The following is a 17,531-nucleotide window of genomic DNA, read 5'->3' on the forward strand; positions in this document are numbered from 1 at the left end:
TACTTTACTTCTTTTGGAGTAGCAGTGGGATGTAATTGTTCAGAGCAAAAGCTGTGAAGCTGGATAACTTACATCCTGGCTCTAACACTTGCTAGCTAAGTGGTTTATCCTTTGTGTGCTTTGGATAATGGTGGCAAACTCCTAAGACTGGTAAGATTAAATGAATGGATACATATTAAGTACTTAGGGAAGTACATGGCACACATTTAGTGCTCCATAAATCCTATATTAATACAGTTACAGTTTCCTTCTTGATTTAATCACTGTACAAATGGATCCCTCTTTAATTTTATTAAAAACGTAGGAGAGGGGCTTCCCTGGTGGCACAGTGGTTGAGAATCTGCCTGCCAATGCAGGGGACATGGGTTCGAGCCCTGGGCTGGGAAGATCCCACATGCCGCGGAGCAACTAGGCCCGTGAGCCACAACTACTGAGCCTGCGCGTCTGGAGCCTGTGCTCCGCAACAAGAGAGGCCGCGATAGTGAGGGGCCCGCGCACCGCGATGAAGAGTGGCCCCCGCTTGCCGCAACTGGAGAAAGCCCTCGCACAGAAACTAAGACCCAACACAGCCATAATAAATAAATAAATAGATATATTGAAAAACGAAAAACAAAAACATAGGAGATTAGGAGATTTTTGTACAAATAATATGTATAAAAATAACATTTTAGACAGGTTCGTCTCTGTTGTTTAATTGCTAAAAACACAAAGAGATCATATATTAAGAAGTGTACCAAATTTTAATCGAGGAAGAAAGTCAGTCTCAAAACATTTTAGAACACAAATCCAATTTATATAATTGCTGTGCAAACAATTTTTGGTAAAACTCTAATTCCTGGCCTTCACGTGGATAAAAAGAACAGCAGTCTCTTTTGGATAGCTGAGGATGGGAATGCAAAGGATTAAGATGTGGACAAGTCATGTTTTCAACATATTTATCTAGAGAGCCACCTGAAGTGCCTACTTTGAGAACAAAGATGAAAATGTGAGATTTAGTTCTAGCCTCCTAAACTGGTCCCCTTATAGAGGTTCCTAGATTTAGTGCATGAACGTGGGATGGGATGATTGGGGGGAGGTGACAAAATTTTATCCTCATGGGAAAGAGACTGTTTAGACTTACCTTATTTCTCCAGCTTTCTCTTCCCAAATGAATCTCTCATCTTTGTTTCATTGGAGTCAGAAAGTTAATAAAAACTTACAGGAATACGAAAAGATGATTAAATATTTATTGAAAATTTAAATGTGATACTTAAAGGTACAGGTAGTCCTGGGGGTTCCTTAAAGGCAATATATTTTTATTTAGGGGGAAACCTTCTCTCAGAGCTTTACTTGAGTTTGACATACCACTTGAGTGATGTTTAAATAAAAGTAAAATAGAAAATGCCTCTTAAGAAAGGATGGCCTAGTTTCAGCATTTCTCCTGTATTAATTTAGAGGGCTCATTTTAACATTGCCCACAGGAGAAAATCTAAATTTCTCATCTCCGCAAGCTGACCTCGGTCCCTGAAGCGTCGTCTTCTACCTCGTCTCTATAGTGTCTCTGTCTCCATTCATCTGTAAGGCACGCTTATTCCTCCACACCTTTGCCCTTGCTGTTTACTTGGTTTTATTTCTATTGAAATGTTGCACATCCTTCAAAGGTCAGTGCTCTTGGATGATTTTCTCTGATTTCTCCACATCTGGAATCATAGCTGTTTCTTTGCTCTCTCAATCGTTTGTTTGTTCTTTATTCATAAATGCAGTTAATTCTGTCTACTGTTTTAACTAATTATCTGCATTCTTTTTACCGTCATAAACAGTTAGCTCTTTGGGAGGAGAGTAAAATATTTCTCATATTTGTATAACCGTACTGTACCGTATATATGCCAGAACTCAACAATATATATGGAATTAATGAAAAACAAAACCCCCCCAAAAAGTTCTCAGAACCAGAGCATACTTCCCTTCATTTCACTTGCATGTCATCCCTTTACCTCATGGTCATTTGGACTGCCACCTTTGTGTCTTTGTATTTCTTCTATGACAATATGATTATAGATACTCCTTTAATGATTAAATTTAACTAATCTAATAATGTAATTTAATCATTATGATTTAATTATTCTAATTAATTGGATAATTAAATTTAGTAAATTAATAATTTAGTAATTAAACCTCTTAATACTTCTAATTGACCTTAGGACAATAATTTGACTTGATGAGGTAAAATCCAAACTTTATTCAATGTCCTTCAAGATCTGATAGTAAATCCCATGTCACCCTCTCCTCACACTTTGTTACAGCCATCCCAAATATCTTTGTGTTCCAGAAATGGTCTTTCTCCATGGAATGCTTTGTTCTTCCCTTTGCCCTCCTGTCCATCTTCAGCTGTGTTAATCCTCATCTACCAGATTCAAGATAAGCTGTTACTTCTTTCTGGAAATCATCTCTAGTTCCCCATACCGTCTCCAGTCCTAGACTGGATTAAGCCTTTCTTCTTTGTTTTCTAATAAATAATAAAGATCAGAAGGACTTGGGTCAAGATCTGATTTTGCTACTTACCAAGCAGTGACTTTAGACCAGTGCTTCTCACAGTTTATCATGCATCAGAATCACCTGGAGAGCTGGTTAAATTGTGGCTCACTGGGCCCCATCTCCAGAGTTTCTGATTCAGTAGTTCTGGGATGGGTCCCGAGAATTTGCATTTATCACAAGTTACCAAGTGACACTGATGATGTTGTTCTGGGGATCGTACTTTGAGAACCACTGCTTTAAATAATCTAGTTAACCTCTCTAAGCTTTAGTGTTACCATCTGCAAAATGAGACTAAACGGGTGTTTTAAGAATTAGTTGGGGTAATGGATATAAAGTGTTTGACATGAATTAGTCCTCAATCAATGCCAGTTAATATTGCTTCTGCATTATCATTGCTTTCATCGCACTGTATTAAATTGCAGACTGAACTGACCATTTGCCAAGTAAATCAAGAACCTCATAATGAGCAGAGACTGCTGTTTCTATTATGGTACCTTATGAAGTGCATTAGTAAGTGCTAAATAAACACATAATGGAGTAAATTCAAAGTAAGAGCATTCCATAAATATTTAACAAAATAAACTCAGGTGTTCTTTGTAGGTAGCCCCTCTACAGAACGTTCCGGGATTCCCTAGTTCAGCTCACTATATTCTTGGTTTTCTTGAGACTGTTTTTGCTGCTTGGTTCCTAAATCACTTTTGGTTATGGTGAATCAGTCCCCACAGCTTCTGTTTCTAAGAAAATTATACAAGCAACATGGAGAATGTCTGTGAACTAGAAATAAATAACCACGTAGAATATTCATTTGGCTCTGTAGTTTCCTTTTTATACTGAATGAAAGCAGTTGCAGCATGAACGTATGCCAGCATTTAACACTGGAACTGGGTTAGAAATTAACATGTGAAGAATTTAATTTGCAGTTCTTGGCAAATTCATGAAGCCTGCTCTTGAGAGAAACCGTGCCTCCTTTTACTGTCAGCCTGTACCGCCATCCTCCTCTTTGACCTCAGAATCTCATATTTCATATTCACTCCTTAGTTCAGAAATATTTTTTTCAACATCTGCTGTGTGGCAACTATTATTCTCCTGGTGGTGATGCCACACTAGGACAAAGTCCCTTCTTTACAGAACCTAAAGCATGGCATTTGCCAACTTGTACTTTGTTTGCATCCCTGTCTCCCACGCTAAATTGTGAGCTTACTAATGGTAGGTACGTTATTTAATTGTGTATCCAGCTCAGTATTTGGTACATGGTAGATATTCATACATACAGTTACTATTCATACAGAGGAACTTTATTTTAATGGTGGTGAGAAATGGAACTGAGCACCAGAGATCAATACTGCTGGTCCATGAAAGGATTTGACACTAGATGTGTATTTTTTGACCTACAAAGTGTTATTTGTTTGAATTTCAATTAGAGCCAGCCAATAAAATGGGGGAGATTTTACATAACAATCCAGATCTCCTGCTTCTTTTGAAAAAGCCTACATTCCTAATTCCCTCTCAGCCGGCTCCTTTAGATGGAGCATGCCATCTCCATTTTACTATAACCCCTACTATTCCCTACTGTATTACATGTGTGTGGAAGATTGTATATGAACATGTGTATTATGTTTGTCTACATGCATGTGTGGTGAGGAAAGAATGAAATTCTTCAAATTCTACATAAATCCACTGAAAGTTTGTCTTTATAAGCTTATAACAACCTAAGTCCAACTGCAAATAATACCATATTCCTTTTTTTTCTTTAATGATGTAGAATGCTAACAAGGATTTTTCATTTGAATAATATAATACATTGAGTTATCAATCTAAATTTTCTCCAAATTGCTTTTCTGCATTTTTATAGTAGGTTTCCTATATTTCTCAAATCAACTTGATAATTGCCAGCTACTCTTCCATTGTGATATATATCCCCATCCAGAGTAAAATATATCTAAATCTATCTGGTTTGGGTTTTTTTCCCTCCCTTATGGCTATTAAACTAACACTTTTCATTTGGCTTGGTTTTATCATAGGAAATTAGGACACTTAAAAATATAAAATTGAATTAAAATTGTAGTTTACCACACTAAATCTATTCATGCTTTATTTCAGCTATCTTTAAAGAGAAGAGGAAGCAAAGATTTGCCAAAATCTGAAAAGAAGGCTCAACAGACTCCCACAGAGGTATGTGGAAATAAAATTTCAGCTAGTACATCAAACATCTCTAAATGTATATAATAATAAGCTACATCTATAAGTAGACATAGTAACCAGATACACTCATGTAAAACAGAGTTAAATTATGCATATCAATTATGTAGCTGTAGATGCAGGAGACAATATAAAGCATTCAGTATCTTTTCTTTAAAAGCTAGCACTAACATCCCTGTTATTATTGCTTTTGCATTGTAAGCACACAGCAGAATGTCATTAGTACTTTATGTGTTGCTACATTTAAGAACTGTACCCATGGTGCTAATCTTGTTCACTCATAATTAATAAGGACAATAGAATAGCTATTCCTATAGTATCAGGAGAGAGTAAAGAAAGGAATGTTGTAGGAAGGGTGGCAGAGTGGAGAGAGAGACTCCTGATGGCTATGGAGAGTCCTAGAATGCAGTAGTTCTCTCTACCAATGACTGGGGAAGCAAAATAAAGGAAATTAAGGAATAAAAATAAAACTTAAAACATGTCTTCAACGTGGACTTGTTAAGAATCTTAGAAACACAGCCACAGTAAAGACTAGGTCTACTTTTAGGGTGAGCAGAGGTGCTGGTGGATGTAATAAAGGAGATTTTAAAACAGAAGAGGAAATATTTAGGGACAGCTATGATATTATGGCTCGTTAAAAATACTTGGCTAGATATTGATTTTTAAATGTGTAAGTTGGGATCTATAGGCCTGTAGCATATGTACTTTTTTTTATTCTTACAAGGGGTTTTCTCATTAGATAATAATTTTAACTAAAGCAATACTTAAATATTCAAAATTTGAAAAAGTTGATCTCACTTTTTTAAAAGCATAACATATTAATTAATTGTTAATTTTCCTCTTCCTCACTCTCCCTGCTCTGTCCTTGGTTAATTTTTCCCCTGGTGCTGGACATGAACATTTATAGGCCTCAGCAGTTCTAGAATCCCAGAGTCTCCAACCAAAATCATCTCCTTTTTGCACCTTTCTCATCATCCCCTTAATAAGTTCATATATGCTCTGTCACCGCAACTCTCCCACTGTGTCTTTGCCATAATGTTATGCATCAGTTCTCTTCCCCACCTCACTGAGGGAAAGGTGCTATATGCTCCCCGTTCTAAAACTCTTAAGTCAGCTTTAATCAACAGTTTATTTTTTTTAACTCATGTTTGTCCTATTCTTATACTTCACATGGTAAAGCTTATTTATTTTTTTCAACAACATTCTCTAATCCAGGAATTCTTAACTGTTTGTTCCTGGCTCTGTGGACCCCCACTCCGTGTGCACAGGGGCACTTTTCTGCAAAAGACATACGCAGCTTTCGTCAACTTCTCAGTGGGACCTGGGACCTTACAACAGTCAAGACATGTTGCAATCCACCAGTTTTTATTTCATGCACATAAATGTCCTGGGAAATTTACAAGGACGCTATTATGGCCTTTGAAGTCCCTGCTATCATTTCCAATTCATTTATTTTCAGAGGTTATTACCTGTCTTTTTTCAAAAACCCACCCCAGAAGATTGATCGGACTGTCTCAGATGGGAGATCTCAATTATAAAATAGTCCATAGATGATTCTATTGCTCAGTCAAGGTTGAGGACCATTGAGTCACATACTTATGTTAGGGCAAGCATCCCATATTGTTGTAATTCATATTTACATATTCATCTCCCGTACTTAGCCAGGGCATATTGTAGGCAGGGGCTATCTTATTCAGCTTGCACTCATCAGTGTCTAGTGTCTGGCACTCTGCAGCAGGATCAATATGCGCTTTTGAATACTCCCATGTCCCCCTTTTCTAGATGAGCCATATGAAATTGCCAACATGCTGCTGGTTCTGACCTACACAAATGGCAATTTCATATGGTTCAACCTGCTATTATTTATATAGCTTTTTATTTCATTTTGTTCAGTTTCTTCTATGTATTCCTCACATGTTCCTCCAGCAGCACAGTGACTTCATATACTGAGAAATGGTATTGCATAGCAGTTAAAAACAGTAACTTTAGAGTCAGGTTGCCTACATGGAAATCTCTGCCACATACCAGCTACATGGCCTTAGACAAGTTGTTTCCTCATCCTTAAAATGGGGTCATAATGGAGAGTTGTACAGATTAAATGAGTTAATATATGTAATTTATCAGAGTGCAACTTAGCTTCCAGTAGTGGCTAGGTTAAAGCCAAGCTCAGTTCACTTCTTTGGACCCTCATCATCTTTATGTTCCCCTTCCTCTTATGTCATCTGTATCTTCTTAAGACTGAGTCTTTAACATACACAAAAATAAGAGACAGCTTGCTTCACATCTTAAAGCATTGTAATGTTTCTTGACTGGCATTCACTGTGAAAAACAGGAGCAAGCGTTTCTGATCAGTTACATTTCAACCAGGCACTTTCCATACAATCTCTGATTTTAATGATTTCACATTTATATATGAGATTTCCCTGCCCAGTTCCAAACAGAGCCTACAATAGTTAGGTTATAGGATGAGAATGCAAGGCACATTGGCATACAGGATTCTTAAACTTTTGTCATTGCAGAAACTACCATACTTGGTATCTTGAAAAGACTTCTCTTAAAATAAATAAAATAATCATCATGCCCATCATTCCCCTTCCTTCATCATGACTTTGTTACATGCAATATATGTCCAACTCTTAAAATACTTTTCATGTTTTCATCCCTTTGGGCAGGAGAGCTTACACGTACACAAATCAAATATCCTCCTCTTTTATATTTGCTTTACATAGTCCAGCGAAGTGTTATTCTGTTCCAGTCTGTGATTTATATCACATCCATTGCTGTTTTGGTTAGATTCAAAGTGCAGTATTATAACATTTTTTTTTCTTACTAGCAAATAAAGGCCTTGCCTTGCAATCAAGGACTTTGATAGAACATGCAGCCCAGCTAGCTTCCCAATCTCACCTGCTCTACTTCCCAACAGAGCCTAGTCTAGATAAAAGCATGTTTGATATACATATTGTTGGTCACCTTTTCAAACATTATTTCTAATTCTGGCTTTAATGACCTTTGACTCTCCTGCTCCCTGCCCCAACTTTTAATCATTTCTTCTCAGTCTCCCTTTCTTTTTTTCTCCTCTTTGATTGCCTCTGAAGCCATTGCAATAGCTTCAACCATCACCTCTATGCATCTCATCCTCATGTCCTCCCCTCTGGGCCTGAGCTGTCCTCTAGGTCCGGCGCTGTAATCTTGGTAATCTGGGGCCTGAGATTCCACATGCCTGTTGATAGATGTTTCCACTGGGTATCCCTCCACCGACACACCTCAAAGGCAGCATTTTAATGTACTTAAATCCATATTCTTCCCATAAAACTTGATCCTCTTTGTTCAGTCTCTGTCCCTATTATTGGCAACACGGTCCACCAAGGCACCCAAGCTCAAAACATTGGGGTTATCTTTGACTCTTCTGCTGATGTGATGTTAGACATTGTAATATGTCCTTGGTTTCATCCTCACTGAATTAGTTCAGGGGCCCGAACACATAGTCTCTTGCAGGGCAGCTTCTTTCTTCGCTTGTGAAATGGATTCTCACATCGAATCTTTCTGTGACTTATATTCTTATCCTTCTTTTTCACTATGCTCCTGGAGTTCTCTCAGTTCTCTGTGCTTCTCTCTTTTCTTCTAAACCCCTTCTAAAGGGAAGCATACAAGCCAGCACATCTGATTTTGTTATTTTACCTCATTGCCCTACTTTTTTCCTCTCATGCATCTTTTCTAGACGCAACATGTGCAGTGGAAAAAATATGATTTTTGGAATCAGTCTGAATACAGATGTGCTCTGTCACATCAATTTGCGCTCTACCATGTAGCTGCCTTATCTGCAAAGTAGACATAGTATATCATCTTCCTCGCGGGGCTGATGTGAGGATATAATGATGTAAGGAATGTGTTATTCAGGCTCTGCACACTCAGCAACTCTCATACTAATTCTTATTAGTGGATGGGAGCAATAGGAGCCCAGTGCCCTGCTCTCCATCTCTTCTCTCGCAAAAGCTCTGGGCCATATTTATTGAGCATCTCTGGCAGGAGCTCATTATTCCCCTCACCTTCACCATCAGTGGTTGCTACTTTTTTACCAGAATTCATCTCAAACACAGCTGACTCAGTTCTGGAAAAGGCATTTTTACTCCTTCCCATTTTTTAAAATGAGGAAGCCAAAGTCCACAGAAGTTACATGGTATGCCCAAAGTGCATACTTAAAAGAGAGTTTTGGGAAATTGTCCTTGGGAAATCTGTCCTTGGACATAATAATGTGTTTTTATATTAGCTCTCTGAGAAAGAGTTGATTTCCATTTTTCTGTTTGCAGTTTTCCATTTAGTTAATGATTAGGGTTTGAAGGTTGTCCTAAGAATGTGTGAGAAGAACTTCTACAGGGTCTACTCCATCATCCTTTTACCAGGCAGAACTAGTTCTATCCATTTCAGACTGATGGAAATAAATCCAATTTTAAAAGTGATCTAGATGGAACACTTACCAATTTCTTCTTGGATGGACCATTCCAGTGTTAAACTTTCCCTACTTTAAAGCCCTTTCAGAACAATTCTCCCTTGAATAAAGATGGAGGACAGATTACTTGCTGTATGGCCGAGTGATCATGTACCAAACTAAGCTTTAGTGTCAGAACCGAATTCCAATTTCATCTTTGTCCTTTGCCACTTATGAGCTATGTAACCTTGAACAAGCTATTGAACATCTTTAAACCAGGAATTTTAATACCTACTCATAAGCTTTGCACGTTAAATTAGGTCATACATGTGAAGAACTTTACAGTATCTGGCTAAGAGTCAGAGCTCAATAAATGGCAGTGAGTACATATTAAGCACATGCTCCTTCCAGGGAAGAGGTTTCATATTTACTACAGTCAGGGGAACTCAAAGCATGAGAAAAACAAAACAAACAAAATGAACATTGTTGAAAATGACAGCCAAACAGTTGTCTGCAGTGAGAACGTATAATTCTCTGAATAGTGATGACCACAGTTTTTCTCTTTTTATATTCCCTTCTCTTTTTGTTTCCAGGATGTAGTATTGTCCTAATCTTTTCTCTGCCAAAGAATTTAAATGATTTGGAAAAATTGTACAGCATCTACTTCTCTGTCTCTCTGTCTCATTAAATCTTATTTACAAGAAAAAGGGGTTATTTTTGCAGGTGGTCTTATTTACATAAAAATGATCTCCTGTCCGCTTCCCTTTTTTTTTCCCCCAAATGAGGAGGACAAAGAAGATCTGAAATGCCAGCTGCAGTTCGTGAAGGAAGAAGCTGCTTTGATGAGAAAGAAAATGGCCAAGATTGATAAGGAAAAGGACAGATTCGAACACGAGCTCCAGAAGTACAGATCCTTTTATGGGGATCTGGACAGTCCTCTGCCTAAAGGAGAAGCCGGGGGGCCTCCCAGCACCAGAGAGGCTGAGCTCAAGCTGCGGCTGAGGCTGGTGGAGGAAGAAGCCAACATCCTGGGCAGAAAAATCGTCGAACTGGAGGTGGAGAACAGAGGCCTGAAGGCGGAACTGGACGACCTGAAGGGCGACGACTTTAACGGCTCGGCCAACCCCCTCCTGAGGGAGCAGAGCGAATCCCTGTCGGAGCTGCGGCAGCACCTGCAGCTGGTGGAAGACGAGACGGAGCTGCTGCGGAGGAACGTGGCCGACCTGGAGGAGCAGAACAAGCGCATCACGGCGGAGCTCAACAAGTACAAGTACAAGTCGGGCGGCCACGAGAGCGCGCGGCACCACGACAGCGCCAAGACCGAGGCCCTGCAGGAGGAGCTGAAGGCGGCTCGCCTGCAGATCAACGAGCTCAGCGGCAAGGTCATGCAGCTGCAGTACGAGAACCGCGTGCTCATGTCCAACATGCAGCGCTACGACCTGGCCTCGCACCTGGGCATCCGCGGCAGCCCCCGCGACAGCGACGCCGAGAGCGATGCGGGCAAGAAGGAGAGCGACGACGACTCGCGGCCGCCGCACCGCAAGCGCGAAGGGCCCATCGGCGGCGAGAGCGACTCGGAGGAGGTGCGCAACATCCGCTGCCTCACGCCCACCCGCTCCTTCTACCCGGCGCCCGGGCCCTGGCCCAAGAGCTTCTCTGACCGGCAGCAGATGAAGGACATCCGCTCGGAGGCCGAGCGCCTGGGCAAGACCATCGACCGGCTCATCGCCGACACCAGCACCATCATCACCGAGGCGCGCATCTACGTGGCCAACGGGGACCTGTTCGGACTGATGGACGAGGAGGACGATGGCAGCCGCATCCGCGAGCACGAGCTGCTGTACCGCATCAACGCGCAGATGAAGGCCTTCCGCAAGGAGCTGCAGACCTTCATCGACCGCCTCGAGGTGCCCAAGTCTGCGGACGACGCCGGCGCCGAGGAGCCCATATCCGTGAGTCAGGTACAGTTCTGCCTATTGCGAGCCACGGCGATGGCGAGGCTGGTCCGCGGAGCCGCGGTCCCTGGAGGGGCGACTCCGCGCACCGACCTCCAAGCCCCGCTTTAGGGAAGTCCCAGCTCAGAGCCTCTCTGGGCTTGGAAGCCCCATGGCGCACTTGTTCTTTCACACTGTCCTTCTTCAGGCCTGAGGTTTTTCGTAATCCAATCGCTTAGTAACTATTCTCCCTCTGTTTTGCTTAAAAGGGAAATTTACCCGCCTCCCCCTCTCCCCATCCCCCCACCCCCAGTTTTTGTGTAAAGATGAAAGGATTTCTAAAATATATTATTATTGAAGGTCGACATTTTCAATATTACTCTACTGATTCTAATAGATTGAGCTGCAAGAACATTCCGAATAGAAATCTTCAATTGCTGATCGGTGGTTTTCGAGCCGAGATTCAAATTAAGCTTAAAATATTTTCAAATCACTAAATGACCAGGATTGATGCGTAACTCCTGGAAAGAATGTAGAAAGCAGAGGTAAAGAGAGATGGTATTGTGTCTGGATTCCCTGCCAAGAGGAGCAAATAGGAGCCGCTGATGTACCTGCCACACATCGAAGTAACATGATCTTTATTTCTAGAGAAAATCACTGTCTGCTCTATAACAGAGAATCTCAGGACTGGGGAAGGAGTGTTATACCTTAGCTTTAAGGCAACACTAATTCAGAGAAATAGTAATAACTATTCCCGAACAGGGAAAACCAGCATTTTTCCTTCATCCTAATTGTAGAGGCACACCCGATGAGTTGGACTGATCTGCTCTAGCCAGGTATGGTGGCCAAAGACTGATGCATTTTGTCAGGGTTAAGCACGGAAGAGAGTTTAACAGGCAGTGCTACTCCTCTAGCAAGGCTGGTATCTTGTATCCCTTGGAGAACCCACGGAAGAACAACAGCATGCATGGCTTTTAAGACACGCAAGAGGGTTAAACTTAAAAATCACTTTATACACAGAAGCATGATATTAGATTAACTGCCTGTTAGTCACAACTAGAAAAATTGCAACCCCATCGCTTATTTATCTTGCATGCTGCTTTGCTTTGCTATTTAAAAAAAAAAAAAAACTTTTATAATAAAACTTGTTGAATTTCGAAATGTTAAAGATTTTTTCCCTCTATGTATTATATCACATAGTTGGTTTTTAATTTCCTAGTTTCAGATTTTTGAATACTTTGAGCATGTGGTTTTTCAATTATACTCTCAGGGTGAAGAGATAGAAATCAGAGTGAGAGAAAGTACTGTACATAATAGTAGGTTTTCAGACTTTGTAAATATATATAAGGGAGGGTTCTCTATCGTAAGTTGAATGAATGCTTAGATTAGTTGATATAAACTTAAGTTTTAAAAATTATTATTAATGAATTCTTCTTTTTGTCTTTGCATTTACCTTCCCAGATGTTCCAGCCTATCATTTTACTTATTCTCATTCTTGTATTATTTTCATCACTTTCTTACACAACAATATTTAAACTTGTCTTCCTTTTTACACTGTTTTTTGTACTGTAAATCTTTCATCATTTACCATTCATTGTAGTATTTTCAGTTTGTTTGTTTTGTTCACCCTTCAAGACAAGAAGTAAAAGAAGTATAATTTTTGTAGTAACCAATGCTATAAAAACACTGAAGACTGCTTATTTCTTTAAAAAGACACATCTTACCACTACTAAATTCAATAAGAAGCCTGAGCATTAAATGTTTCAGGTAAGGGAGTAAGTATGACTTCTCTTTTTATAAATCATTTTAATTTTACTTCTTTCTTTTACATCTTGATTTGCACTCTACTTAAATCACTGTAAGAATGACTGTAAAAATTGCCTAGGTCTCTCAATTGTTTCTCAGTATTTGACTATTATGATAATTCAAAAGCTGGACATTCACAAGTTGGTCACATCTTAGAAAATATATAGATTTATAAAGTACTTTTGCTAGGTTGCATCAGACTAACAACATAATTTTGATAACCAGTAAATATCAATGAAAATTATGGTGAACAAATGAAATATGACCATCATGGGAACTAAACTATTTATTGTGATACTGATGGTGTTCTGTCTAAAAAGATGTGTTTGGAAGCATGAGAGTGGATTAGGCCTTAGTTCATTGAGAAAGTAATTATCTTCATCCTATTAGATTTGACCAGCTTCAACCATTCCAACCAAACCAACCATTTCTGCATTTACCTGTTATACTTGGAGCCATATATTGCTAATCAAGTTTTTTGCCTGGAGTCCTGTCCTCTATAATAGGTTACCACACAGAACTGCTTCTGGAGCAGGAAATATGCTAGAAATACAGTATATTAAATATTTTGAGTAGGGAAAAGAATAGTCATTCTGTAGAATTTCATTAAATCACAGTCCAAAGCCAGTAGCATAGTTCCAGTGGGAGTTGCTCTCTAGACAAACTTACTTTGGTGAACCTCAACATTACCCTTTCTCCTCCTACCTAAAGTGGCCTGGATAGGTTTCCTGTACCCAAAAGGTCCTATTCTGTCCACCTCATTGGCAATTTACAGAGTGGAAAGCTGGACTGCGCTACTGCCACCAAGATTCAGAAATACTAGCACTCGTTGACATCACAGATGTAGAGATACTTGCATGTTGGTTGGTGGATATGAAAATCTGTAGTAAAGTGAAGTATCTTGCCCTCAGCATAAAAAATAATATATGGAAAATCTTTGCTCTAATACAACATTTGGCACTAGCAACAGTCTTTTGAGTCCTCATCCCCCAGCACGTCAGTTTCCCTTTGAGTATTAATTTAATAAAAAGAAAAACTACATAATAGTCTAAAATTTAGTTTATAATACCTGCTCTTAATCTCCATGGTTTTCAATTTAATTTTGGTTTTCATTTGGTTTTGTTTTGAGGGGAGGAGAGACTGGGAGTGAGGAGTGGTTGACCAGCAGTTTGAATCTGTCACTACATACTTGCGGCTTTTTGTCTTAGAGATTCAAATGGCTAGATAGAACTTCATGACAAGAACAAATGAAATAACATAAATGCTATACTTAATTATTCAAGTGTTACTTTTAAAAAATTTTCATCTCAGGAAAAGCAACCACTTTAAAAATCAAAATTTGTCTGTTAGATCCTTGGTCAACCCCTAGACCACCATCTCAGAGGAACCATTTTGGCAATGGAAGTGGAACTGAAGGTAAATGTTTGAGGCTGAAATTTATCTGAAATATTTATTGCCTTGGGAGCCAGATACAGCCAGCTAAGCAATGACTCTCAGCTACCTATGGAGCATTTGGTAGCTTATGGAGGTGTTGCCGGTTCCAGTCACAATGACTGGAAGCTCATTGGCATTTAGAGGAAAGGGGTCAGAATTTCAAATAACTGTCCGGCCCAGATTCCTAACATTATCCCTGTGGGGAAGCAGGGCATGCAGTGCGCTTGTTCACCTCAGAAGGATCGTGGATATTCCGTACCCTGTGTGGCTTTAAGAAACTGGCTTTAGAATTGAAACTTTCTTTACCACAAGGAGAATCAAGAACTAAATATCTAGATCAGTGGTTTTCAACCTTAGCCACGCATCAGAATTCCTGGAATGCTTTTAGAGTTGAGACCCTACTTCACACTAATTGAAACTGAATGTGTGAGCCCAGGCATTTATATATATAATTTTTTAAACTCCCAAGAACCAATTCTTCAGATGTTTGAATTATCAAAAATATGTAGATACAGCTTATACCAAGGTTATAGTAAACCATGTGATAATAGCTGTATAGAATCATCAGTTGTCTAGGTTTTAGTAGACCTTAAAGTTCCAGGCATTCAGTGGATATCTGTATCCTCTCTAGGGCATTTCCACCTTTGTCATACGGCCTTTGCCACAAGTCCTCTAATGACAAAGCAGTTCTCTTTCCACACTGATGATAGTGTTAGAAAACTCCCCTTTCATTCATACAGGTGTTTAAAGCAAACAATATCAGAGAAGACGAATAGGAATAATACATGACAGAAAGGAGAACTGAGGTCAATATTGTGTGTGTGCAGGGTCACACACACACTTGGAGATACAGACACATGTGAATGCTGAATTAAAGCCTCAAGATGATCTCACACACACACCCTAACAAACCACCACTTTGTCATTATACAGTCATCTCTGCCACAAAGCTTCCCCATGTGATCCACAGAGAGGATATGGTGTCCCAGCAAGAATGATGGGTGCCAACTGATTCTACCCTCCAAACCCAGATGAGAAAGCATACACAAAGAGATGTGAGAATGGAGCAAAAAGATAGAGTATGGATCCTTTGTCTACTTAACAAACATTTTGAAGTGTCCCTATGTTAGGTATAGAGGAAATTGAGGTTCAGTTTCTACTTTTTCACAGCTTTTAATTGATTGATTGACCAGGACAGACATGTAAACAGCTAACTCTGACATGTACTCTTATTGAAGTGCAAAAAAAGGTTTGTGGTTGCAATTTATTGTTCATTGCATACCTGAGAGCATGTTAGATTTCCCTAAGAGAACACAATAAAATCCCTAGGCATTCTTGGTTGGAATAATACCATAAATCAATGCAGGGGTGGTACATATACCTCAACAATATCTTGTGACCTGAGCAAGAAAGGAGATGCTAACCAAGGGATGGCTGGGCTAACCAAAACACCAGCCTTGCCCTCAGATCTCTTGTGAGGAATTAAAGTCATCCTGGCAGCAAGGGTATTAATCTTACCTATGGCTTCCTAAGGCATTGACTTTATAGAAGAATTTCATGACAATTTTGAACTCCATCCAGGCTCTTCATATATGCAACCCCAGTAAGATAATGATGAGGGGAAACAGGACAGACTTGGAGGCTCTTTCCAACTGTGCTCTACCCACTGCATAGCCGGCTTCTCAGTTTGTGCCTGTGTGTATGCACACACCTCTACACACTGTGGTGTGCAGTAGGAAATGCACCTAGTGTCAGAGAATTCAGACCTGCATCTATCTTAGGGGACTGCTGGGGGCTGGTAGTTGGAAGGTGGTCTCAGCAAACTGCCAGGAGGCACAAGGTGACCTTGTCCCTTGCCTTCTTCTCCCTGGAACTTCAGGCTGTTCTATGAGCACCAGGGATCTAGGGTGCATCTCTCCCTTACACCACAGGGCATAGTCATGGGAAGAAAAGTTAACAAAGATGGCACCCAGGACCTCAGAAAGAGAGTCCCCAGTATCTCTTTCCCCTCCCCTTTGATCCTGTTCCTTGCATTGTCTTTGTTGTATAAAGCTAGCCCTAAAAGAGGAACACCCAGGCTTCTTTGTTCATGAGGAAAACAAAATCCTCCAATTATTGAGCCAAGGAATCTTCTCATGTTTGCACCTTTGAATCTGTGCTATTTAAACATCACGCTGAAAATAAGTTCAAACAAACAAAAAATTCCTTTGTGTGCACATTCTTGGGTGTAGGAAGGAATGTCTTTGGTAATTTGGCCTAGATTTAAGAAAAAAAAGAATTCAATTGGCTACTTTTAAGCAGAACAGGCTCAAACTCATAAAACAAGGGAAAATTCAATGCTCAGCCTGGAATGTGTATTGGCTTGCATTCTCCAGCCTTCATTTCAATCTGTGTGGTAGAGTGGGATACGGTTATTTCATCAGCTGCCAATGAAATTTGGAATGTCAATTTGGTAGCTAAGCCTTAACTCTAAATATTCATGCGGTGTTGGTGGCTATATTCTTATAGAACCACAGCCCACTTTCCTCTGGTAGAGTCATGCTTTGGGTGAGATGCCCTAATTCAATATAAGGATTGAAGAGAAAGTGGTAGAGGATAATATCAGATAGAGGGAAAAGTTGACAGCACTTTTAGGAACCACTTTCAAGTAGAGTGCTGTTATAATCTCGCTTGATCAGAGAATAGGAGCAGCAAAGGCAACACTTGCCTGTTAAAAAGAAGGAAAAATCTCCACCTTACACTTCCCACTGTCAAACCAGCCTGTGATGTCTCAAAGAACCTCGTCTTGTCTTATGACTCAGATGGTTATGTTTACTAAGCTTAAATGTATTGACATTTCTTGATTATTCAATTTCATTGTTACAGTTATAAAAGGTTTTTTTAGTTCATAGTTATCTGAGTTTTCCTACAGCTAAATCAAATACCATGAAAATCCAACATCTGAAAATAAAATTGTAAGATTTTATAAATTCATAAAATTTACTATAAGAGTATATAATCAGTGGTGGTTAGCAGTTTTTCAGCCTTTCAAAAAATATTCATGTAACTGTTTGGACTTGTGGATGAGAATGCTTCTTTGTATGTTGTCTAAACCAAAATTTCTGTTTAGGGTATTTCAAGTTCAGTTCATAATATTTTGCTTTTGTTTTGATTCTTTTTCTTTTAAATTATCAGAACATTTTTAGGCAGATTAGGTAAATAATTTAAAAGTTTTATCT

General features: G+C 39.6%; 2 protein-coding genes across 2 annotated transcripts in view; both read left to right on the plus strand.

Moving 5' to 3' along the window:
- The window catches only part of MTCL3 (MTCL family member 3), a 43,167-nt gene extending 30,522 nt beyond the window's left edge, over positions 1 to 12,645 (plus strand). The window contains exons 5-7 of the mRNA XM_059941249.1: positions 4,615 to 4,686; positions 9,925 to 11,100; positions 12,535 to 12,645. Of these exons, the coding sequence (XP_059797232.1) occupies positions 4,615 to 4,686; positions 9,925 to 11,100; positions 12,535 to 12,645 (1,359 nt within the window). The remainder of the gene's footprint in view (positions 1 to 4,614; positions 4,687 to 9,924; positions 11,101 to 12,534) is intronic.
- A 120-nt stretch (positions 12,646 to 12,765) lies between these two features.
- Positions 12,766 to 17,531, plus strand: part of KIAA0408 (KIAA0408 ortholog) — a 36,720-nt gene continuing 31,954 nt past the window's right edge. Inside the window, exon 1 of the mRNA XM_059941251.1 lies at positions 12,766 to 12,840. The gene's annotated coding sequence lies outside the window, so the exon portion shown is untranslated. The remainder of the gene's footprint in view (positions 12,841 to 17,531) is intronic.

Source organism: Balaenoptera ricei, chromosome 12 (assembly GCF_028023285.1).
Source record: "Balaenoptera ricei isolate mBalRic1 chromosome 12, mBalRic1.hap2, whole genome shotgun sequence".
In the NCBI taxonomy this organism is placed as follows: domain Eukaryota; kingdom Metazoa; phylum Chordata; class Mammalia; order Artiodactyla; family Balaenopteridae; genus Balaenoptera; species Balaenoptera ricei.